This window comes from Gigantopelta aegis, chromosome 3, assembly GCF_016097555.1.
Source record: "Gigantopelta aegis isolate Gae_Host chromosome 3, Gae_host_genome, whole genome shotgun sequence".
In the NCBI taxonomy this organism is placed as follows: domain Eukaryota; kingdom Metazoa; phylum Mollusca; class Gastropoda; order Neomphalida; family Peltospiridae; genus Gigantopelta; species Gigantopelta aegis.
Window position 1 is genome coordinate 95,298,114 of NC_054701.1, and position 26,232 is coordinate 95,324,345.

The window sequence follows — 26,232 nt, forward strand, 5'->3', positions numbered from 1 at the left end:
AGATTTCTTGCTTCTAGTCAGCAGGAATGGCCCATGTGATTACAGGATCTAACTAGCAGGGAAGAGGGCGCAAGGGGTGCAGTTGCCCCCCCCCCCCCCCTTTTTTTTTTTTTACTGGTTATTGATATTGACTCCGTATGTATTGCACCTTCTATGTTCGTTCATTCCACACACAAGAAAATCCTAGCTACGGCCCTGGTCTACTTAATTTCTTCTTTAATAGACATATTCGGCTAGTTATAATATGTTACCGTAAGTTGTCTTTTAGATGGAAGTGGAAGGAGGATTCACTTGAGGCCGGTGCACCAAACTATGATGACTTTCATGGTAATTTGTTCAAGGGCCATAACTCTGTCAGAAATATTTTTTATGGCTCTTGAACATGGGAGATGATATTTGGGCCCGAATGGGAGACATATTGCTTTAGCAGTACTCTCAGAAGATTATATTTGGATCGAGGTGGGAGACGTATTGCTTTAGCAGTACTCAGGAGATGATATTTGGGTCTGGGTGGGAGACGTATTGCTTTAGCAGTACTCTCAGGAGATGATATTTAGGTCGGGGTGGGAGACATATTGCTTTAGCAGTACTCTCAGGGGATGATATTTGGGCCCGGGTGAGAGACGTATTGCTTTAGCAGTACTCTCAGGAGATGATATTTGGGTCGGGTGGGAGACGTATTGCTTTAGCAGTACTCTCAGGAGATGATATTTGGGTCGGAGTGAGAGACGTATTGCTTTAGCAGTACTCTCAGGAGATGATATTTAGGTCGGGGTGGGAGACGTATTGCTTTAGCAGTACTCTCAGGGGATGATATTTGGGTCGGGGTGGGAGACGTATTGCTTTAGCAGTACTCTCAGGAGATGATATTTGGGTCTGGATGGGAGACGTATTGCTTTAGCAGTACTCTCAGGAGATGATATTTGGGTTGGGGTGGGAGACGTATTGCTTTAGCAGTACTCTCAGGAGATGATATTTGGGCCCGGGTGGGAGACGTATTGCATTAGCAGTACTCTCAGGAGATGATATTTGGGTCCAGGTGGGAGACGTATTGCTTTAGCAGTACTCTCAGGGGATGATATTTGGGCCCGGGTGGGAGACGTATTGCTTTAGCAGTACTCTCAGGAGATGATATTTGGGTCGGGGTGGGAGACGTATTGCTTTAGCAGTACTCTCAGAATGCTTGTCAACACTGGTGTTATTCACTTTTCAATATGTGCCAATCTGGATGTGTTGGTACAAAGAAAACAATAATGGAAAAATCCAACAAAAAAACACCCCGAAATAAATGGATCAGTAAAACTTTGTTTAACGATAGCCTAAGACAAAACATCTTTAACGAGCCACTGGATGATTGCATGGATGATTCATTTCAGTGTAAAAAGTCTTAACGAACTGTGAAAAATATAAATTGTCATAGGTAAATGTGTACGGTAGTGTTAATACTTTTGTAATGAAAATTAGTAGCAGTATTTCTGAAAAACATTTACAGCACGTTTTGCGTAGTATTAGGGCTTCTACACCACTTATAGTCCATTTGTGTCGAAGAGGAACAGATCAACTGGCATATAACTATAAACTGAATAAAGTTAAAATTCATATATAAACATTATTAACTCTTTCCGAATTAAACATTTGAAGAAGAAAAAAATCAATGTACATTTTTTAAAATGTCTAACAATTAACATGAATTGCATCTAGGTCAAATCTGTCTAATACACGGAAGGAGGAAACTGATGGAACAGCCAGGGCAATGCAGTGAGTTAACTAATGTCTGCATTACGGAGGTAGACACGGCACAAACTGGCTACATTCACCCAGTACTCACTGGGAGGACTGCCACACTCGCGGAAAGTACTTTAATCAGTGACCCACTCCTCCAACCAGCACACGCACACACACACACACACACACACACACACACACACACACAAACAATACAGCAAACAATAACCACAAATAAAATTAAAACAATGAAAAGCTTTGATAAACGGAAAGAAAAATCGCCAATTCTGTTCAAAGAATTTATTAAAAAGCTGATATAAAAAGGATACTCGAAAAAAACCCCTAAAATTAAACAAATGGGGTGGGGGGTGGGGGTGAGGGAGATATACAAACAAGGGAAACCTAAAATAAAAAGAATGGTAAACTTCGGTTTCGAAAAAAAACAAAAAAACTCTAAGAATAGAAACGAACTACAAAAAAATAAATAATAAAAACAAAATTGCTTGGTATCGTTGGTCATATTGAGCTCACGGTCATAGCTTCAACAATGAATGGTCGAAAGTAGGGAAATGTGCCTGTTGTGGGGCGAATTAAAGAGGCTGTCCTGAGTGTTAGGATTCTATTGTAACATGTTTACGACTCGGGCTAGTTTACGACTAACAGATCCTTGTTGATGACTTCAATTACATATTCAAGATATTTTCCTGTTTAGAATACCAGTGTCTGTATAATCAAAGTGTGATGTTCTAATGTTTGTTGTAACCCAAACCAGATTTTACCTCGCAATAATCAAAGTGTGTTGTTCTAATGTTTGTAGTAACCCAAACCAGATTCTACCTCGCAATAATCAAAGTGTGTTGTTCTAATGTTTGTAGTAACCCAAACCAGATTCTACCTCGCAATAATCAAAGTGTGTTGTTCTAATGTTTGTAGTAACCCAAACCAGATTTTACCTCGCAATAATTTCGTACGTACGAAAAAAAAATATATTACGAAGAAAATTAACAATGACTGCTATAAACATTAGCAGATGGAAAATATTTTTTATATGTAATTTTAGTTTAAAAAAGGATCCGTTTTTCAAAAACGTCTTACAATGCCTGGAACCTCAGAACAGTTTCTTTATTATATAACTTCCCACTTGCTGGCATCTTCCGATGCAATTCGAAACTGTAGATTGAGTGATTTTTATTTAATTAAAATAACGTTCACTTAAGAAATTTAATAACGGAGAAAGTGTTGATATAAAATATTCACTTTAATATAGACTCGGCCCGTGTCCGAATACTCGTGGAGACCCTACTTCAAAGGAGTATGTTTTCGAGAAAACTGATGATAATATGCGTCAATAAGACCTCTCCTTGCCAATAGGCCTACACCAAACCTATATCAGTTGTTTAGTGTAATAGATGTGTGATTGGGGAACATGCACCCCATCATCCAAGACAGTGCACCTTTTAACTTTGCCTTACTTGTTTTTAACACCAGCACGGCGAAAGCAAATGAATACTGGGGACGGGGGTTTACCCGACTGATATCGAGACGAGATTAGGAGCATTGCTTTTTCGGATAATTTGGAAAACTAAATGTCCTGAAGTGCAGCTTCCTGCATTCTAGAAGCTAAATTCAACACGATAAATGCAACACCTTTCAAATTCATTTTCACGATATAGAAGTTTTGTGTATATATGCATGTAGGACTATATGTATGTACACTGAATATACCAACACCACAATCATGTATCCAATTGTTTCGAATGAAATAAGTACTTACAATAAAACAACTACGATCCGACCATATAATTTGTCACGATTACAATCGCATTTATCGACTTATATTAACAAAAATCGATCATTTCAATGTATACTCTTCAAAAAAAGAAACGCAAAAGGGTACAAATGGGTTATAACTCCGATTTTATGTTTCCTACCGGTTCATGCTTTGTGAATATAAGGTCATTGCATGTCCCAAACACATTCCCACGGTTACATTCGATAAAACGCAGCTACTGTACAATAAAGTTCCAAAATGTGAATATTCGCAAAAACGCAGCCACGTGCAAACCATGTCACCACTGCACGTGCGTTGTCTGCACGTGCAACATGAACACCGACAGTATAAAAGTGCAGGATGTTCGCTTGCCTGGCCTCTGTATCTGGCCGACAGTTGACAATCCAGGACATGCCACGTCTCAGTGAACCGCAGAGAAACAATGCCATCGGCCGACTAGACGCAGGCGAATCCAGAACGGCCGTTGCCAGGGCATTCCATGTGTCCCCAAGCACCATCTCCAGACTGTGGGACCGTTACCAGCAACATGGATCAACACGTGACCTCCCTAGATCCGGTCGACCACGGGTCACTACCCCCGGGCAGGACCGCTACATCCGGGTACGCCACCTTCGGGAACGATTGACTACTGCCACCTCCACAGCCGCAGCAATACCAGGTTTGCGCAGGATATCCGACCAGACCGTACGGAACCGCCTACGTGAGGTAGGAAATCGTGCCAGACGTCCAGTTCGAGGTGTCATCTTAACACCACAACACCGTCGACTCCGACTGCAGTGGTGCCAGATTCATCGACAATGGCCTCAACTGCGATGGAGACAGGTGTGGTTCAGTGACGAGTCCCGATTTCTGCTCCGACATCATGATGGAAGATGTCGCGTGTATAGGCGTCGTGGTGAACGTTATGCGGCAAACTGCGTGCAGGAAGTGGACAGATTCGGCGGGGGGTAGTGTCATGGTGTGGGCAGCCATCTCACACACTGGCAGAACTGACCTGGTCCACGTGCAGGGCAACCTGAATGCACAGGGCTACATTGACCAGATCTTCCGGCCACACATCGTTCCAGTTATGGCCAACGCCAACGCAGTGTTCCAACATGACAACGCCAGGCCTCACACAGCACGTCTCACAACGGCTTTCCTACAGAACAACAACATTAATGTCCTTCCTTGGCCATCGATATCACCGGATTTGAACCCAATTGAGCATCTATGGGACGAGTTGGACCGACGCCTCCGACAGCGACAACCACAGCCCCAGACCCTGCCCGAGCTGGCAGCAGCCTTGCAGGCCGAGTGGGCCACCATCCCCCGGGACGTCATCCGTACTCTGGTTGCTTCAATGGGCAGGCGGTGCCAGGCAGTTGTCAACACACGCGGAGGCCACACCCGGTATTGACTCCAGATGACCTTGACCTTGGTGGTGTGTCCTATCACTTACTCACAATGGACTAGAGTGAATTGTGAACAATCCTGCAACATTTGGTAATTATCGGACTCACCATTCAATAATTAAATCAATTCTCCAAATGTTACGACAATGTGGTTTTGCGTTTCTTCTTTTGAAGAGTATATTATTTTAAAGTAACTATGTAGGACAGTGGGTACTAAACAAAAAAGAAAAAAACACGTGAATTGATAGCGTATTCTTGAAGTGAAAGAGAACTGGGAAACGTTTCGGGGTCATGCTCCCAAAAAATGCTTGAAAACTAGATGTCCTGAAATGCAATTTCCTACTTCAAGTTTATGTAGCAGAGTCATTTTATTGTACATAAGATATTTTAACATTCTTTTAAGTAAATGTCAGCAGTTAGCTTGGTTGCAATACCAAGCTGTGCACCTATTCACCTGAACACAGAAATGCTCACTACTAACATTCTTTCCTTTGTTAGATCTTTTCTGTAGCTTGGGTGTTAATTAACATCCAAGGTAAAATCTTTAGAAGTGTTAGGATCTGGGCACTTTCAACTCAGATATACAAACGAGACAGTTGTCAGCATTTTGTGGTTTGCAAGAAAACAACTGTTGGTATCAAATCATTTATTTATATATGAATCATATAAACATGGCATGGTATACATTGGACAACATACATAATTAGAATATAAAATGGTAAAATCAGACCGATGAACGCAATTGCTACGGTGCTCCGAAATCAACGAAGGAAATCGGACCAACCATCTGGTGACGCTGAGGACGAAAGCAGTACCGCTACATTATAAGTGCACTGGTTTTGAAAAGAGTTGCTTATGTGTGCTTTATTTTGATGCTCAATTGTATCAGGGCGTCTAAAATGTAAGTTTTATGAAGTGACAGTATAAATTAATTGTAGAGACTTGATGTCATTATTTTATAATAACAAAGAAATGCATTACTAGACCAGTAGGGGAGGGAGGCGACGGCACAAGCTCCCCCCGCCCCCCAAGTTGAGGATGACAATTTACATACATTTGTTTAGGCCTATGTCCTAACAATCTGGCTTGTGCCCCTCACTAGAGCTTGTGTCCCCCCACACACACACTTCAGATATTGTTCCCACGGACCTGATTATGTATGTTTAATGATATAAATAATAAACATTTAAGATGATTGCTCCCCAACTTGGGCTACAGCCCAAGGACCTAAGGCTAAGACATGCACGTACATGTATCTGCATAAACAAAGTTGACTGGGACAATGTGGTGGTGGACCGTGGAGCCGGCTGTTATATACATGTAGCCTAGTAAGGAGCCGTTATTTGGTCCAGTGGTAAAGTGCTCGCTTGATGCACAGTCAGTCTAGAATCGATCCCTGTCTGTGGGCACATTGGGCTATTTCTCGATCCAGCCAGAGCTCGACGACTGGTATATCACAGACCGTGGTATGTGCTATCCTGTCTGTGGGAAGATTCATATAAAAGATTCTTATTACTAATGGAAAAAATGCAGATTTTCTCTAAGACTGTCAAAATTACCAAATGTTTGACATCCAATAGCCGATGATTAATATATCAATGTGCTCTAGTGGTGTCATTAAACTAAGAAAACAAACTTTATTTGCAATGCATTTATAAATTGCAGCAGGGGGGTGTGCAGGAATTTATGCAGGGACGTTTAGACTGGTGAGTGAAGTTTATAGTTGGGGGTGGGGGGGGTGGGTAGTCATTCTCCCCTTGAAAATACATTGAACAAAAAGCCCTGCTGGAGGTGTGATGGAGGAACCCCCAAACCCCCCACCCATTACATATATGCACCTGTACAGGCATATCTGGGACAGACGGTGCCATTCCTGCACTGTACTGATGACTACATACATGACTTTCTTCTGTTTTAGTGTCGATGATAGCTGTCGCTTTTGGTTTTGTCACCAGAAAAGTAACAGCTGTAGCTGTTGGGCGATGTGTACATCAGACAAGAAACATGACAACATCACTGAAAGTGAACCCAGTCGTCGCTGTCTGTCAGATGACAAGTACGAGTGACAAGACGACAAACTTCCAGACTTGTCTCAGTCTCATACAGAGGGCCAGACAAAAAGGTGCCACGGTAGGTTTATGTAACACACAAACTTCCAGGCTTGTCTCAGTCTCATACAGAGGGCCAGGCAGAAAGGTGCCACGGTAGGTTTATGTAACACACAAACTTCCAGGCTTGTCTCAGTCTCATACAGAGGGCCAGGCAAAAAGGTGCCACGGTAGGTTTATGTAACACACAAACTTCCAGACTTCTCAGTCTCATACAGAAGGCCAGACAAAAAGGTGCCACGGTAGGTTTATGTAACACACAAACTTCCAGACTTGTCTCAGTCTCATACAGAGGGCCAGGCAGAAAGGTGCCACGGTAGGTTTATGTAACACACAAACTTCCAGACTTCTCAGTCTCATACAGAGGGCCAGACAAAAAGGTGCCACAGTAGGTTTATGTAACACACAAACTTCCAGACTTGTCTCAGTCTCATACAGAGGGCCAGGCAGAAAGGTGCCACGGTAGGTTTATGTAACACACAAACTTCCAGACTTGTCTCAGTCTCATACAGAGGGCCAGGCAGAAAGGTGCCACAGTAGGTTTATGTAACACACAAACTTCCAGACTTGTCTCAGTCTCATACAGAGGGCCAGGCAGAAAGGTGCCACAGTAGGTTTATGTAACACACAAACTTCCAGGCTTGTCTCAGTCTCATACAGAGGGCCAGGCAGAAAGGTGCCACGGTAGGTTTATGTAACACACAAACTTCCAGACTTGTCTCAGTCTCATACAGAGGGCCAGGCAGAAAGGTGCCACGGTAGGTTTATGTAACACACAAACTTCCAGGCTTGTCTCAGTCTCATACAGAGGGCCAGGCAGAAAGGTGCCACGGTAGGTTTATGTAACACACAAACGTCCAGGCTTGTCTCAGTCTCATACAGAGGGCCAGGCAAAAAGGTGCCACAGTAGGTTTATGTAACACACAAACTTCCAGACTTCTCAGTCTCATACAGAGGGCCAGACAAAAAGGTGCCACGGTAGGTTTATGTAACACACAAACTTCCAGACTTGTCTCAGTCTCATACAGAGGGCCAGGCAGAAAGGTGCCACGGTAGGTTTATGTAACACACAAACTTCCAGACTTGTCTCAGTCTCATACAGAGGGCCAGGCAGAAAGGTGCCACATTAGGTTTATGTAACACACAAACTTCCAGACTTGTCTCAGTCTCATACAGAGGGCCAGGCAGAAAGGTGCCACAGTAGGTTTATGTAACACACAAACTTCCATGATAAATTTATGTAACACACAAACTTCTAGATTTGTCTGTCTTGTACAGAGGACCAGGCAGAAAAGTGCCTCTGTCTAGATTTATGTACATAACAGACATCTGGAGGTTTGAACCATAGTAAATTTATGTAACAGACAAATTTACAGATATGGTAAGTTTGTGTAACATTAACACATAACTCTTAAGAAACAAATCATGGTAAGTGTGTAATAGATGGCTAATTTTTCAAGTAGGAAATTTTAACCATAAAGGATAACTTGAGATTTAAATTGTATTACGTTTGTAATAGATGGCTAATGTAGGAAATGTGAACCATAGTGGATAAGTGGAGAAATGAAACACCTCATAAAGAAGATTGAAGAAGAAGTGAACCATGGATGGTAACTTTGTGTCACAGATAATTTGAGATTTAAATGATGGTAAGTTAGACATAACAGGATGAATGTATGAAGCCTGTTTTTCTTAAAACACATGTTGACAAAAGTTTAAGAAAGTCACTGGCCCTCACAGAAGCTTTGTCTAGTGCCCTATGTATAATAGTAATACAGTGGATAATTTTCACTAGCCCAGACCAACAATTGACTAGCCAGGATGGAGGGCTAGGTGATTTGTCAAACCCTGAGTTACACACATGTAAGACATAAACATGCTTTGTAAAATCGGCCCAACATGTTTGTAAGATTTGAGGAAGAAACTTTCTGATCGAGAGATCAGTGCTGGTTTTTAATATCTTTCAAAAGAAAATTTAAATTTGAAAAACTTGGCCAAAGCAAAATTCTTCACAGAGTGTAAAGCCAGCATCCTTGAAGCACTCAGAAGATAGGTACCATAGAGATTCTTGTCTCAGCATATTGCCACCATGTTGGAACTTGGTTTTAGAGAGATGGGTTGAAGGTAAACATTTGTTTATTTAATCCATTCTATTACATTGTTTAGTTGTAGCTCAGGGTGAGCTGTATCTTAATGTTGTAATTAAACATACAATAATTTCCTTTATATGTATATCTTAATCAGCTGGTCTATTTTTCAGTTGGTGTGTTTACCTGAAGCATGTGATTACATAGCAGAATCCAAAGAGTTGTCTGTTAAGATGTCGGAACCACTAGATGGCAGCACTGTGTCTAAGTTCAAGCAAGCCGCCATTGACAACGGAGTGTGGCTGTCTGTTGGCGGGTACCACCAGAAGGTATTGAGTGCTTAGATATAAAATGGGTTGAGTATTTCTACCTGTAGCCTGGTGTCAAACGTAGATACATTCATTTTAATTCAGATTCAAACTTGCAAGTTACATCCATGTTAAGCATTTTGTCGTGGGCACACAGCTCAGCTCTGTGGACTGTCTGTATAGGGCATGGGGTTACGGGTCAGTGAGAGATGTCTGTCTAGGACATGGGGTTACGGGTCAGTGAGAGATGTCTGTATAGGACGTGGGGTTACGGGTCAGTGAGAGATGTCTGTCTAGGACGTGGGGTTACGGGTCAGTGAGAGATGTCTGTCTAGGATGTGGGGTCAGTGAGAGATGTCTGTCTAGGATGTGGGGTTACGGGTCAGTGAGAGATGTCTGTCTAGGATGTGGGGTTACGGGTCAGTGAGAGATGTCTGTCTAGGATGTGGGGTTATGCGAGACGCCACGGCATGTTTCTCCCGTTCGAACCCCTTCGAGGCGGTCGGCGTCGAGCCCCCACCCCCGGGGGGCTCCGCCAAGACCCCTATGGATGATGGTGCTGCTGCGAAGCGGAAGGTTGCCACCCCACCGAGTAGTGACCAGTCAGCCAAGGCCCGGCCTTCCGCGACCACCCGGGGCAGGGACGCCGCCTGGAGCCTCGCCATCTCCAAGATCAAGGGCCAGTACGCTCAATACTTGGTCGGGGACACCTCGGACACCAGCTCACTGCCGGGAGGCATTCTTGAGGGCAACTTCAAGAAGTTTCCTGACGGAGTTGAGTGTGCCATCCATGCCATGGGACTACGAGACGGGAAGTTTGGACTTGTGGTGACGTCGTGCCGAGATGATCTCTACAGACAGGGAATACTCTTCGAAGACATTGACAACTACACTGTCCACAGAGTACTGAAGATCATTGCCGGCGTCCATTACGTCGAGCTAGCTAAGACCTTGCTAGCCCACCGTTGGAGGAAACTGGTGCCACAGCTCAACGCCAAGCACTTCATCTCGTCCACGTAGTCGCCAATCGTTCCAAGGGCTTAGTTGGACTTTAAAATGTTTGGCCGGCATTCAATGTTTTTTTGTTTTTTTAATTTTATTATTATTATTATTATTATTATTATTATTTTATTATTATTATTTTTTTGTAAACAATCCGACGCACTTTATTTTGGCAGCCCATCTAAATTGCTCAAATCACCTTAAAACCCTTTTGGTCAAGCACTCTAATTTTGTTCTTTGGACTTAAATTTTTGTCCAGACATGAGTAGTATGAATGAGCTCATTTTAGCTTTAGGTCTTTGACCTAACTACTAAATTCGTATTCCAAATTCTGCCCACCTTAAACTCATCCCCCCCCACCGCCCCGGACCATATAGATCAGACTTTAAACTTTTAGACCTCCGTTCAAAATTTTATGTCGAAATTATTCTTTTTTTAATATTATTAAATAGTCTGATCCTCTCTTCTTTCTCTTATTTATTTTTGGACTGTCCTTCTAAAATGCTTCAAATTATATAAATATTCGGCCGAGCAGTCAATTCTTTTTATTTTTGGCTTGTAACTTTTTCTCCAATTTTTTTTTTTTTTTTTTTTATTCTATTAACTTTTTTTACTAATAGCTATTTTTAAAATTCTGCCCACTTTCAACTCTATCCTCCCCCCATCCCGAGTCAGGCCACCGATCTTATCGGAGGTCGAACTCCGGATGGGCGTGTTCGAAACCCTAGTGGTATATGGACACGTTAAATTGTTATCTATTTATCTATCTATGAAAATGCCATGAATTGCTGTTGAAGAGTAGATATTGCTTGTGTTATTATAAAAGTCAACACACAACAGTTATGGAAATTTTTAAAACAAAATTTCAGCAAGATATATATCCCAATTTGCGGCACCATATAATCTAAACATATTAAATTTACACACTAAAAGTCAATGTTGGATGAAATTTTGTTTGTCACTCAGATGTTACTTTTGCCATGTCTAAAGTAGTGTGCTCCTTCTATATTTAGCTGAGTACTGGAGTTGTAGCACTAATTATACTGAGTCTGTACATGGGTCTATAGTTATTAGTCCTCTACCGGTCTAACTGGAAGGATCTATAGGTTTCATCTCTATCTGTTTGTTCGTCCGTCTGTCCGTCCATCTGTCTCATATAGTTTTCCATGTTTTTGTCTCAATGCCTTGAAATATTTAAAATACATGTAACTGTATAACGTGACTGTTAAGTAAGGTTCATGTTATTTTGGATAGAACAGAAAATATAGGTACAAACTGAGCATCACATAAACATTTTTAAAAATCTTTTCTCAGTAATACCATTTTTTTTATTTAACACATTCGTTTTCCCTGTATGAGCATGATTAATGTTGCTACGTACTGTTTCAGTGCTACTTTTGTCCTACTTTCTTCTTCCATTTTCCTACTTTTTTTATAAGGGTGTGCTGGACAGCCTGCTTGAATATCACGACTTTGCCTAAAACATCCTTTCAACTGCTATATACAGAGATATGATTTTGATAATGGAATATGGTTTTGTTGTTCATATTTATATCCTGTTTTGAAAGTTCAAGCATACTGTTATGGTAATATATCTTGACGATCTGACCTGTTTGTTATTTATTAGTGAGAAAGCAGGACTTGAAATTGACAGCAAGAGTTAGCGTACACAATATTCTTTCTGATAATCATGTTCATGAGCAGCTGTTGCTTTCCATCTTAAAGTACATTGTAATATATACACCTTAAGGGTGTATACTACCAAATCAAATCCCATAGATGACAATAGTAACATATGTGGCTAAAACTCCTACCTGCAGCTTATCAATTGACATAAATGCCACAGATATATATACTACCACCCCTCACCCTTAAAGTGAATCAGGAAAAAATGTCAGTCAAGCGTCTATGACAACCCTAGTTCCGCACAAAATTCGAGTACTTTGTTTTTACAGGTACCCCGTACATGTTTCAAGCACAAAGCTACTTGACACATTGGTACTAGATGAAATAAAATTGCATATTTTTTATATACACGTTATATATATATATATATATATATATATATATATATATATTATATACACGTTAAGAATGTTTTTTAATTGAGGTATCTGACACGGCAAACCGAGTATCAAACACTCATCTGCTGATCAGCAGTGACGGTCAAATCAAAGCCACGTACAACAAGAGCCATCTCTTTGACCTTGACATTGCTGGAAAAGTGAGACTGTGTGAAAGTGACTACACTGTTCCCGGAAAGGCAATAACACCGCCCGTAGAGACACCAGTCGGAAACATCGGACTCGAGACTGTATCCTTGCTCATAGTTATCTTTCTTGAATAATGCCACCCATGAAAACAATACTTTTGTTTGATATCCTGTAATCTTTGTTTTTGTTCATTCATTCATTTATTCATTCAATCAATCACTCCTTCATTTATTCTTTTTTGTTCATTCATTCACTATGTGACTGCATCTAAGTTCATATATTTTAATATTCCGTATCCATAGTAACTAGAGTAGTACCGTAACTTACACTTTTACAGTGTTATGACTTGAAGTTTCTGTAGTACCGTACATTAACTTACAGACAGTGTTATGACTTGAGGTTTCTGTACAGTGTAGTACCGTACATTAACTTACAGACAGTGTTATGACTTGAGGTTTCTGTACAGTGTAGTACCGTACATTAACTTACAGACAGTGTTATGACTTGAGGTTTCTGTACAGTGTAGTACCGTACATTAACTTACAGACAGTGTTATGACTTGAGGTTTCCGTAGTACCTTAACTTACAGACAGTGTTATGACTTGAGATTTCCGTAGTACCTTAACTTACAGTGTTATGACTTGAGGTTTCCGTAGTACCTTAACTTACAGTGTTATGACTTGAGGTTTCCGTAGTACCTTAACTTACAGTGTTATGACCTGAGGTTTTCGTAGTACCTTAACTTACAGTGTTATGACCTGAGGTTTCCGTAGTACCTTAACTTACAGTGTTATGACTTGAGGTTTCCGTAGTACCTTAACTTACAGTGTTATGACTTGAGGTTTCCGGAGATGTCGATAGCACTGGCACAGCAGGGAGCTCACATCCTGGCATTTCCGTCGGCATTTACACAAACCACTGGCATGGCCCACTGGGAGGTATGTTGTTAACTGGGACATGATAACAGTACGGTAGAAGCAAGTATACATAGGGGAGGGGGGGGCTGACAAATTCAAGGTGCAAAGTTTTACACAAGATATTTTAACTGTTGTACACAAACCACTGGGAGGTATGTTGTGAACACTGTTGTACACTAACCACTGGGAGATATGTTGTTAACACTGTTTTACACAAACCAGTGAGATATTTTAACTGTTGTACACAAACCACTGGGAGGTATGTTGTGAACACTGTTGTACACTAACCACTGGGAGATATGTTGTGAACACTGTTGTACACTAACCACTGGGAGATATGTTGTGAATACTGTTTTACACAAACCAGTGAGATATTTTAACTGTTGTACACAAACCACTGGGAGGTATGTTGTTAACACTGTTGTACACTAACCAGTGAGATATTTTAACTGTTGTACACACACCACTGGGAGGTATGTTAACACTTGTACACTAACCACTGGGAGATATGTTGTTAACACTTGTACACTAACCACTGGGAGATATGTTGTTAACACTTGTACACTAACCACTGGGAGATATGTTGTTAACACTGTTTTACGTAAACCATTGACATGGGCAATCTGCTCTTGAGAAGTGAACAAATTAATATTTCAACTCTAAATGCAGTCAAGTTTTAATTTATATGAAGTTGCTAGCAGCCAGAAATATGAATAGAGTAACAGTCCTTGATTTTTGAAAATTATAGGTGAGTGGAAAATCGCACACCTCAATATGCTAAGGCGAGTGAAAAATCACTCTCCAAAATAAATAAAATAGGCAGTGTAGCTGCGATTGGATTTTGACTGGTACGTTTACAAAATTGTCTATTAAACCAGTATTTCCCGATTTGTTCAACAAAGAGAAATACCAGTTTAACGACTGCATGGAAGCCACCGCCATGTTTTTAATTTTTATTGTTTTAATAAAAGGACGTTTCTATCAGCTAAATGAGCTATGAAAACTGTTGATTTTTGTAAACAGTGGAAATATATATACCCATCTGTTTTATGTGCGCCGTTTGTTGAGTGTAACGTGCGCTGTTTTTCACACTCGTCAGATTGAAATTACGCGTGCTGTACGAGCGCGATCGCACTCACGCACCTTAGAAAGCAAGGTCTGGAGTATGGTTTATCTTTTATAAATAACTGTAACTTGTTACAATGTCATATTTCTTGAGGAGTGGAGCGATCACAATTTATTACAATGTCTCGTGTTTCTCACAGGTGTTATTGAGGAGTGGAGCGATCACAATTTATTACAGTGTCTCGTGTTTCTCACAGGTGTTATTGAGGAGTCGAGCGATCACAATTTATTACACTGTCTCGTGTTTCTCACAGGTGTTATTGAGGAGTCGAGCGATCACAATTTATTACACTGTCTCGTGTTTCTCACAGGTGTTATTGAGGAGTCGAGCGATTGAGACTCAGTGCTATGTGTTGGCTGCAGCACAGACCGGGAAACACAACACCAAACGATCATCATACGGACACGCTATGGTGAGGGCTTAAAGGGACACACCCTAGTTATGGCTAGTTGTTAACCATTACGGCGTTGTTTTTCGCTATTAAACCCATTTTTTCACAAATAAAATTGCACTTTAATTACCGTTTATTATTTAGAATATACATTTCCATTCACCTGAAGTGTTTTTTGGTAATCCTGGTGTTTGTAATACCACAAAATGCATTTTTCGTATTTCTGAAAAAAACGGACGCACGTTTGAGAAAAAACCGTTGAGCAGACAAGGTCTAATCTATTTTTAGACGGGATATTTCCATTTCAATGTCACAGATGTTGGTATACCACGTGACTGTTATCATTTTGGTTCGGTTTGTTTTCTCGGGCACGGTTCGCGCAATCAACATCCGATTTGTTGTTGTTCATTTGTGAGATTTTTCTTCACAGTTCGTGAACATTTTCAGTAACAATAAAGTTCAGACAAGTAAGTATCTCAATACAAAACGTTACAAACCCTTAAAACCAATAATTTTGCTAAGTCCTACGATATCTGGAGAGGGGATACAACCAGGACAGAACAGTTGGAACATGTCCAGGAGAGGTGAAAAGAACGCACCCCAAATCTGTGAAATTTGTCGTGACGTAGGCATTGTTGTGCTTCGAGCGACATCTACCGGTGACATCAGAATACAAACTTTCAAAATTATTTCAAGCAATTGGGACATGGGGATTCCCATGGTATTTATCGATATAAAACCTGCTTTTTCACTCCATTTGATAAAAACGTGATCTAAGTGTGTTACAGGTTTGTAGATTAACCAAATTATAATTTATTTTTGCTGGATGGAACTAGGGTGTGCGGCTTTAATACTGTAAATAATATGGAGATGTGTGATGGAGTTGACTTATTTACGTGTCTATTTATGATACTTAATCTCAGATAGTTGACCCATGGGGCTGTGTAATGGAGTTGACATGTGTATGTGTTTCAGATAGTGATGCTATGTGATGGAGTTGATTTATGTACATGTTTCATGTAGTTGACCCATGGGGCTGTATGATGGTGTTGACTTGTGTATATGTTTGTTTGAGATAGTTGACCCATGGGGCTGTGTGATGGTGTTGACATGTGTATGTGTTTGTTTCAGATAGTTGACCCGTGGGGCTGTGTGATGGAGTTGACATGTGTATGTGTTTGTTTCAGATAGTTGACCCGTGGGGCTGTGTGATGGAGTTGACATGTGTATGTGTTTGTTTGAGATAGTTGACCCGTGGGGCTGTGTGATGGTGTTGACATGTGTATATGTTTGTTTCAAATAGTTGACCCATGGGGCTGTGTGATGGTGTTGACTTGTGTGTATGTTTGTTTGAGATAGTTGACCAGTGGGGCTGTGTGATGGAGTTGACTGGTGTATGTGTCTGTTTCAGATAGTTGACCCGTGGGGCTGTGTGATGGAGTTGACATGTGTATGTGTTTGTTTCAGATAGTTGACCCGTGGGGATGTGTGATTGCTCAGTGTAAAGAAGGGGTTGATGTGTGTACTGCGGAGATTGATCTCGAGTACTTGGAGAAGATTCGTCAGGACATGCCCGTCTGGCAGCACCGGCGACACGACCTGTACGGACGTATAGTCACCACATCCACAGGTTTGTCTTACACTCAAACACTAACGCATCATGTATACAGCAATATGGTTTGTGTTACACTCAAACACTAACGCATCATGAAGGCACGTATATAGCAATATGGTTTGTGTTACACTCAAACACTTAACGCATCATGCAGGCACGTATACAGCAATATGGTTTGTGTTACACTCAAACACTAACGCATCATGCAGGCACATATACAGCAATATGGTTTGTATTACACTCAAACACTAACGCATCATGCAGGCACGTATACAGCAATATGGTTTGTGTTACACTCACACACTAACGCATCATACAGGCACGTATACAGCAATATGGTTTGTCTTACACTCAAACACTAACGCATCATGCAGGCACGTATATAGCAATATGGTTTGTGTTACACTCAAACACTAACGCATCATATATACAGCAATATGGTTTGTGTTACACTCAAACACTAACGCATCATGCAGGCACGTATACAGCAATATGGTTTGTGTTACACTCAAACACTAATGCATCATGCAGGCACGTATACAGCAATATGGTTTGTGTTATACTCAAACACTAACGCATCATGCAGGCACGTATACAGCAATATGGTTTGTGTTACACTCAAACACTAACGCATCATGCAGGCACGTATACAGCAATATGGTTTGTGTAACACTAACGCATCATGCAGGCACATATACAGCAATATGGTTTGTCTTACATTCAAACACTAACGCATCATATATACAGCAATATGGTTTGTGTTACACTCAAACACTAACGTATCATGCAGGCACGTATACAGAAATATGGTTTGTGTTACACTCAAACACTAACGCATCATGCAGGCATGTACACAGCAATATGGTTTGTGTTACACTCAAACACTAACGCATCATGCAGGCATGTACACAGCAATATGGTTTGTGTTACACTCAAACACTAACGCATCATGCAGGCATGTACACAGCAATATGGTTTGTGTTACACTCAAACACTAACGCATCATGCAGGCATGTATACAGCAATATGGTTTGTGTTATACTCAAACACTAACGCATCATATATACAGCAATATGGTTTGTGTTACACTCAAACACTAACGTATCATGCAGGCACGTATACAGCAATATGGTTTGTGTTACACTCAAACACTAACGCATCATGCAGGCATGTATACAGCAATATGGTTTGTGTTACACTCAAACACTAACGTATCATGCAGGCACGTATACAGCAATATGGTTTGTGTTACACTCAAACACTAACGCATCATATATACAGCAATATGGTTTGTGTTACACTCAAACACTAACGCATCATGCAGGCACGTATACAGCAATATGGTTTGTGTTACACTCAAACACTAACGCATCATGCAGGCACGTATACAGCAATATGGTTTGTGTTACACTCAAACACTAACACATCATATATACAGCAATATGGTTTGTCTTACACTCAAACACTAACGCATCATGCAGGCACGTATACAGCAATATGGTTTGTGTTACACTCAAACACTAACGCATCATGCAGGCACGTATACAGCAATATGGTTTGTGTTACACTCAAACACTAACACATCATATATACAGCAATATGGTTTGTCTTACACTCAAACACTAACGCATCATGCAGGCACGTATAGAGCAATATGGTTTGTCTTACACTCAAACACTAACGCATCATGTATACAGCAATATGGTTTGTGTTACACTCAAACACTAGCGCATCATGCAGGCACGTATACAGCAATATGGTTTGTGTTACACTCAAACACTAACGCATCATGCAGGCACGTATACAGCAATATGGTTTGTGTTACACTCAAACACTAATGCATCATGCAGGCACGTATACAGCAATATGGTTTGTGTTATACTCAAACACTAACGCATCATGCAGGCACGTATACAGCAATATGGTTTGTGTTACACTCAAACACTAACGCATCATGCAGGCACGTATACAGCAATATGGTTTGTGTAACACTAACGCATCATGCAGGCACATATACAGCAATATGGTTTGTCTTACATTCAAACACTAACGCATCATATATACAGCAATATGGTTTGTGTTACACTCAAACACTAACGTATCATGCAGGCACGTATACAGAAATATGGTTTGTGTTACACTCAAACACTAACGCATCATGCAGGCATGTACACAGCAATATGGTTTGTGTTACACTCAAACACTAACGCATCATGCAGGCATGTACACAGCAATATGGTTTGTGTTACACTCAAACACTAACGCATCATGCAGGCATGTACACAGCAATATGGTTTGTGTTACACTCAAACACTAACGCATCATGCAGGCATGTATACAGCAATATGGTTTGTGTTATACTCAAACACTAACGCATCATATATACAGCAATATGGTTTGTGTTACACTCAAACACTAACGTATCATGCAGGCACGTATACAGCAATATGGTTTGTGTTACACTCAAACACTAACGCATCATGCAGGCATGTATACAGCAATATGGTTTGTGTTACACTCAAACACTAACGTATCATGCAGGCACGTATACAGCAATATGGTTTGTGTTACACTCAAACACTAACGTATCATGCAGGCACATATACAGCAATATTAGCAGGGTTAAGCCGTGGCTACTGAAGTTTATAGCAGGGTTAAGTCATGCTTCCCTGAAATATACATTGAAAAAAACCCATTTGCTTGAGCAGGGAGGTGTTTTGACACCAGAAACCTTTCCCCTGCACATGTGGCTGTGGCATGGTGTCTATTAGTCTCGCAGTTCATCCATCAACAAGGAAGACTCTACATACATTCAGTATTGTAGAAACAAGGAAATGGTTTATTTAACGACACACTCAACACATTTTATTTATATGGCGTCGGACATATGGTTAAGGACTACACAGATATTGAGGGAGGAAACTCGCTCTCGCCGCTTCATGGGCTACTCTTTTTCGATTAGCAGCAAGGGATCTTTTATATGCACCATCCCATAGACAAGACGGCACATACCATGACCTTTAATGTACCAGTTGTGGTGCACTGGCTGGAACGAGAAATAGCCCAATGGGCCACTGACGGTGATCGATCTCAATTCGACCGCACATCAAGCGAGCGCTTTACCACTGCGCTACATCTCGCCCTCAGTATTGTAGATGTCTAACACTGGATCCCCAGTCAGTCATTCGTCCATTAACTCTCTTTGACTGGGTCACCAACAGTGATATTTTATAGTTTTTAAGATGCTATTGATATGAACACTGGATCCCCAGTCAGTCGTTCGTCCATTAACTCTCTTTGACTGGGTCACCAACAGTGATATTTTATAGTTTTTAAGATGCTATTGATATGAACACTGGATCCCCAGTCAGTCGTTTGTCCATTAACTCTCTTTGACTGGGTCACCAACAGTGATATTTTATAGTTTTTAAGATGCTATTGATATGAATACTGGATCCCCAGTCAGTCCTGTTCATTAACTCTCTTTGACTGGGTCACCAACAGTGATATTTTATAGTTTTTAAGATGCTATTGATATGAACACTGGATCCCCAGTCAGTCCTTTGTTCATTAACTCTCTTTGACTGGGTCACCAACAGTGATATTTTATAGTTTTTAAGATGTTATTGTTATGAACGCTGGATTCCCAGTCAGTCCTTTGTCCATTAACTCTCTTTGACTGGGTCACCAACAGTGATATTTTATAGTTTTTAAGATGCTATTGATATGAACACTGGATCCCCAGTCAGTCCTGTTTATTAACTCTCTTTGACTGGGTCACCAACAGTGATATTTTATAGTTTTTAAGATGCTATTGATATGAACACTGGATCCCCAGTCAGTCGTTTGTCCATTAACTTTCTTTGACTGGGTCACCAACAGTGATATTTTATAGTTTTTAAGATGCTGGCTGGAACGAGAAATAGCCTAATGGGCCACTGACGGGGATCGATCTCAATTCGACCGCACATCAAGCGAGCGCTTTACCACTGCGCTACATCTCGCCCTCAGTATTGTAGATGTCTAACACTGGATCCCCAGTCAGTCATTCGTCCATTAACTCTCTTTGACTGGGTCACCAACAGTGATATTTTATAGTTTTTAAGATGCTATTGATATGAACACTGGATCCCCAGTCAGTCGTTCGTCCATTAACTCTCTTTGACTGGGTCACCAACAGTGATATTTTATAGTTTTTAAGATGCTATTGATATGAACACTGGATCCCCAGTCAGTCGTTTGTCCATTAACTCTCTTTGACTGGGTCACCAACAGTGATATTTTATAGTTTTTAAGATGCTATTGATATGAATACTGGATCCCCAGTCAGTCCTGTTCATTAACTCTCTTTGACTGGGTCACCAACAGTGATATTTTATAGTTTTTAAGATGCTATTGATATGAACACTGGATCCCCAGTCAGTCGTTTGTCCATTAACTCTCTTTGACTGGGTCACCAACAGTGATATTTTATAGTTTTTAAGATGCTATTGATATGAATACTGGATCCCCAGTCAGTCCTGTTCATTAACTCTCTTTGACTGGGTCACCAACAGTGATATTTTATAGTTTTTAAGATGCTATTGATATGAACACTGGATCCCCAGTCAGTTGTTTGTCCATTAACTCTCTTTGACTGGGTCACCAACAGTGATATTTTATAGTTTTTAAGATGCTATTGATATGAACGTAACCTTACAGTAGAATACAAATACCAAAGTTCTCCTTACTGCATTGAAGTGTTTACCTGGAATTCTCCATGATTCAGTTTGCTGTTACAGGTGACGTCTGTGTGTTTCAGGAGATGTAGACCCTATAGATATCTACCAGTTCAGAGTACCCCGTCAAGTTAACGTGGTATTCTCTGTGATTCTTTACAGTTCTGTGTGTTTCAGGAGATGTAGACAGTACAGAGATCTACCAGTTCGGTCAGTACCCTGTCAAGTCAGCGAGCGTCTTCTACAGGTCGGCCTTGTCCTATGCATTCGTCAACATCAAACCAGTCGTACCAGGACGTATCCTTGAACTCCTGTCACTTCCATTCAAAAATATGTTCATGGTTACACCCTACAACACTGTTATGTAATTGTAGAGAGTACCATTATTGTTGTTCATTAGGAAATATCCCTACTGTGGTCCTATAGATCTGTGGTTTTACTGTTGAAACAGTAGTTTTTAAACATAAAATGTGCAACATTAAGACCAAAATTTATGTTGGTAAACAGAAAAACCCCGATTAGTCTTTTCCTTGTTCTAACTTCCCCAGCTGTTGATGTCACTATGTAGCCCAGTACCAGGCGCTGGGTGGCTGAACCATTAGTGGTTGTGACATAACTGTGTAATTCAGCGATGGTTCATCTGTTGTCATGTGGAGATAAAACATGATTAAAGAATATGTTCATATCTGAACTTAAGATGAGTCGGTATTCATGCAGTATGTATGCTAGTGAAATTGTCTTCATGATGTCATTACAAAATGCACATTTTACTTCCATCAAGTTAAGACGTGGTTTGACCTCGGAAATTGGTGACAGTTTTTACTACATCAAATTGAAAGATTAATCCAGTCAGATTCGTTCTTAGAAATGTGTTATATTAGAATCATACTTTACAAATGCATGTCATGCAAGACCTGTAATGTAATTAACTGTACTTAACATATTAGAAGTGGACATAAGATACATGTGATAGTTTTCTTGAAATGCTAATCTAGAATTAAAACACCAACAAGATCCGAGTTATGTACTTTAACTAGTGTTAGATGTGCTGGTTGCGTCTGTGCGGCATGCAGAGAGATTCTCTGACCTGACGACGGCCGAGGTTTCTGATCTCTTCTGTGTGGTTCAGAAGGTGTCGGCGGCCGTGGAGAGACAGAACGGAGCGACATCTGTCACGATCGCCGTACAGGATGGGGCCGAGGCCGGGCAAACTGTTCAGGTTCGTGGAGTCTGTCTCATTGAGTTTCACATGTTCACTGTTTGTTTTTAACACATTGTTCAATTATTGTTAACACATTGTCTGATTGTTTTTCACATAATCTAATTATTTTTCACATAATGTTTTTTTTTCTCACATAATCTGATTGTTTTTTTTACATAATCTGATTGGTTTTCACATAATCTGATTGTTTTTTACATTATCTGATTGGTGTTTACATTATCTGATTGGTTTTCACATAATCTGATTGTTTTTTTTACATAATCTGATTGTTTTTAACATAATCTGATTGTTTTTCACTTATTGTTTGTTTTCAATCATTGTCTTCTTTTCGCACATTGATCGTATGTGATCATATTTATAAACATACTTAAGTCAATGACCATAATTAATTTTATGACCATAGAAATGTAATAATTTTGTTACAAATCATGTATTTTTGAAGAAAATGTATTTGTAGTTGATTTAAAAGTTTCTTTTGTTTCAGCATGTTCATGTGCACGTTTTACCAAGGAAAGCAGGAGACTTTGAGGAGAATGACGACATCTATAATGAGGTGAACATTAAAACACTTTTACGCTTTGCTCAGTTTTATTTCTTGTTTAGCATTATGGTTTAACACTCCTGTCATAATGATCAATCCAAATCTGAACAACAAAACTGTAATACATGATCAGGACCGTATCTGCACAATACAGAGTCGAATGGGTATTTGGCAAAATAGTGGTTGATTCCATGAATCTGTATCTAAAAGCCTCGTCTATAGGAAGACAGCCACTCCTGACAAAATAGTGGTTGATTCCATGAATCTGTATCTAAAGCCTTGTCTATAGGAAGACAGCCACTCCTGAGGAGATCCTTTACAGGAGAGTTCATCCATCTTGCACTGCTAAGAGGACTGCCATTCCCAGGCTAGTTTACTAGATCAAAACTAGCACGAGACAGAGCTCATTGGAATAAATACAGCTATGATGACATGCACTCATGAATCACTGTCAAAGCAGTGATGATATCAGGTGTTTGCAAGAGATAGGTATATCATGCCCCACTGGTGACACCCGTCATGAGTACCACCACCACAGCTGTCAAGTCTGTCACTTCATCTAAAACATCGGTGACACCCGTCATGAGTACTGCCATCACAGCTGTCAAGTCTGTCACTTCATCTAAAACATCGGTGACACCCGTCATGAGTACTGCCATCACAGCTGTCAAGTCTGTCACTTCATCTAAAACATCGGTGACACCCGTCATGAGTACCACCACCACAGCTGTCAAGTCTGTCACTTCATCTAAAACATCGGTGACACCCGTCATGAGTACTGCCATCACAGCTGTCAAGTCTGTCACTTCATCTAAAACATCGGTGACACCCGTCATGAGTACTGCCATCACAGCTGTCAAGTCTGTCATTTCATCTAAAACATCGGTGACACCCGTCATGAGTACCACCACCACAGCTGTCAAGTCTGTCACTTCATCTAAAACATCGGTGACACCCGTCATGAGTACTGCCATCACAGCTGTCAAGTCTGTCACTTCATCTAAAACATCGGTGACACCCGTCATGAGTACTGCCATCACAGCTGTCAAGTCTGTCATTTCATCTAAAACATCGGTGACACCCGTCATGAGTACCACCACCACAGCTGTCAAGTCTGTCACTTCATCTAAAACATCGGTGTCACCCGTCATGAGTACTGCCATCACAGCTGTCAAGTCTGTCATTTCATCTAAAACATCGGTGTCACCGTCATGAGTACGCCACCACAGCTGTCAAGTCCGTCATTTCATCTAAAACATTGGTGTCACCCGTCATGAGTACGCCACCACAGCTGTCAAGTCCGTCACTTCATCTAAAACATTGAAAACAATAAATAAATGTGCAAGAGTTTCTGCAAAAATATGGAATAACATCAGCCATTATTTTGGTCACTGATGCATCGTATTTAGTACATAGAGCCTCCATTTTGTTTTTAAAATATCTAACATTTTTTGGTTTTAATTATAACTCTGAGATTTTTAGCTGATGGTAAATAAAATAACATATTTTATAGTGATTTAAATTTTAAAAATGTTTTTTGTTTTCAGCTCCAAAAACATGACTCTGAGATCGACCTGGAATCACGTAGGAATTTACGTACAGAAGAATCAATGCAGTCTGAGGCAAAGGAACTCCGACAACACTTCAGCTAACAGAAAATATTCCAGTAGAGCTTGTAGTTAATGCACTGAGTATTAATAGTTGATTAGCTTTATGTTTTGCCTGTAATAATATATTGGATTTTTTTTACTGTAAAAATTACTTAAAAATTGTTCAGTTGTTTTTATACGCCCATCTGTGATGGGTCGTATTATGGAATTTTACACTTTAGTATGTAGTCATTAATGGTATTTCAGAAAAAGAAAACAACTTTATTATAATCCTATAATCAGAACTATTCTTTAAAAAATTAATATACTGTGGAGGATGTAGAAAACGCTAAACACAAACCCATTAATATATTGTAGAGGATGTAGAAAACACGAAACACAAACCCATTAATATATTGTGGAGGATGTAGAAAACACTAAAAAACACGAAACACAAACCCATTAATATATTGTGGAGGATGTAGAAAACACAAACCCATTAATATATTATGGAGGATGTAGAAAACACGAAACACAAACCCATTAATATATTGTGGAGGATGTAGAAAACACAAACCCATTAATATATTGTGGAGGATGTAGAAAACACAAACCCATTAATATATTATGGAGGATGTAGAAAACAAGAAACACAAACCCATTAATATATTGTGGAGGATGTAGAAAACACAAACCCATTAATATATTATGGAGGATGTAGAAAACACGAAACCCATTAATATATTGTGGAGGATGTAGAAAACACGAAACAAACCCATTAATATATTGTGAAGGATGTAGAAAACACGAAACACAAACCCATTAATATATTGTGGAGGATGTAGAAAACACTAAAAAACACGAAACACAAACCCATTAATATATTGTGTGGAGGATGTAGAAAACACAAACCCATTAATATATTGTGGAGGATGTAGAAAACACAAACCCATTAATATGTTATGGAGGATGTAGAAAACACGAAACACAAACCCAATAATATATTGTGGAGTACAAACAAGAAACACAAGCATGTATAGTATTGTGTATAAATGTATTATATACTGAATGTATAACTACTTTATAGCAAATCACTCATGGTGAATCACCGTGTTATTCCACACAAGAAAACAGTTCACTTGTAATCATCACTGTTCATAGAGTCCACTAGTTCATGGTGTGCTGGATTCACTGGGTGTGTATTAACAGTTTGTATACGATGGCCAGATAGCCACTATGGTGTTACTCACAGTGTTTGAAGGCAAACATATTAATACATACTTTACATAATACTGCATTGTAAATAGTAACATGACATCATAGTGAAATTATTGGTGCAAATCTCAAAATGTAACAGCCTGGATTTAGATCCGTCTTTGTTGCCTTAGTTGACCATTTTTATTTCTTACACTATCTTGTTAAAGTATTGGTTGTGTTAGATGTTTTTATGAATAAATAGATCAGTATCAGTTGATTTTGTTTTT

General features: G+C 40.1%; 1 protein-coding gene across 3 annotated transcripts; it reads left to right on the forward strand.

Moving 5' to 3' along the window:
- The first annotated feature begins 5,685 nt into the window (after positions 1–5,685).
- Positions 5,686–26,217, forward strand: LOC121369393 (nitrilase and fragile histidine triad fusion protein NitFhit-like). 3 transcript variants are annotated; one of them, XM_041494469.1, is made up of 11 exons: positions 5,686–5,812; positions 6,830–7,041; positions 9,280–9,435; positions 12,527–12,730; positions 13,457–13,567; positions 14,983–15,084; positions 16,531–16,693; positions 21,559–21,693; positions 22,440–22,615; positions 23,103–23,171; positions 24,707–26,217. In XM_041494469.1, the coding sequence occupies exons 2-11, from the start codon at positions 6,835–6,837 to the stop codon at positions 24,809–24,811; spliced, it is 1,428 nt and encodes a 475-aa protein (XP_041350403.1). In that variant the 5' UTR covers positions 5,686–5,812; positions 6,830–6,834; the 3' UTR covers positions 24,812–26,217. The 3 variants fall into 3 exon arrangements, with proteins under 3 accessions (XP_041350403.1, XP_041350404.1, XP_041350405.1); XM_041494470.1 differs by having other exon boundaries at positions 21,574–21,693; XM_041494471.1 differs by lacking the exons at positions 5,686–5,812; positions 6,830–7,041 and adding an exon at positions 7,964–7,997.
- The last annotated feature ends 15 nt before the right edge of the window (positions 26,218–26,232 follow it).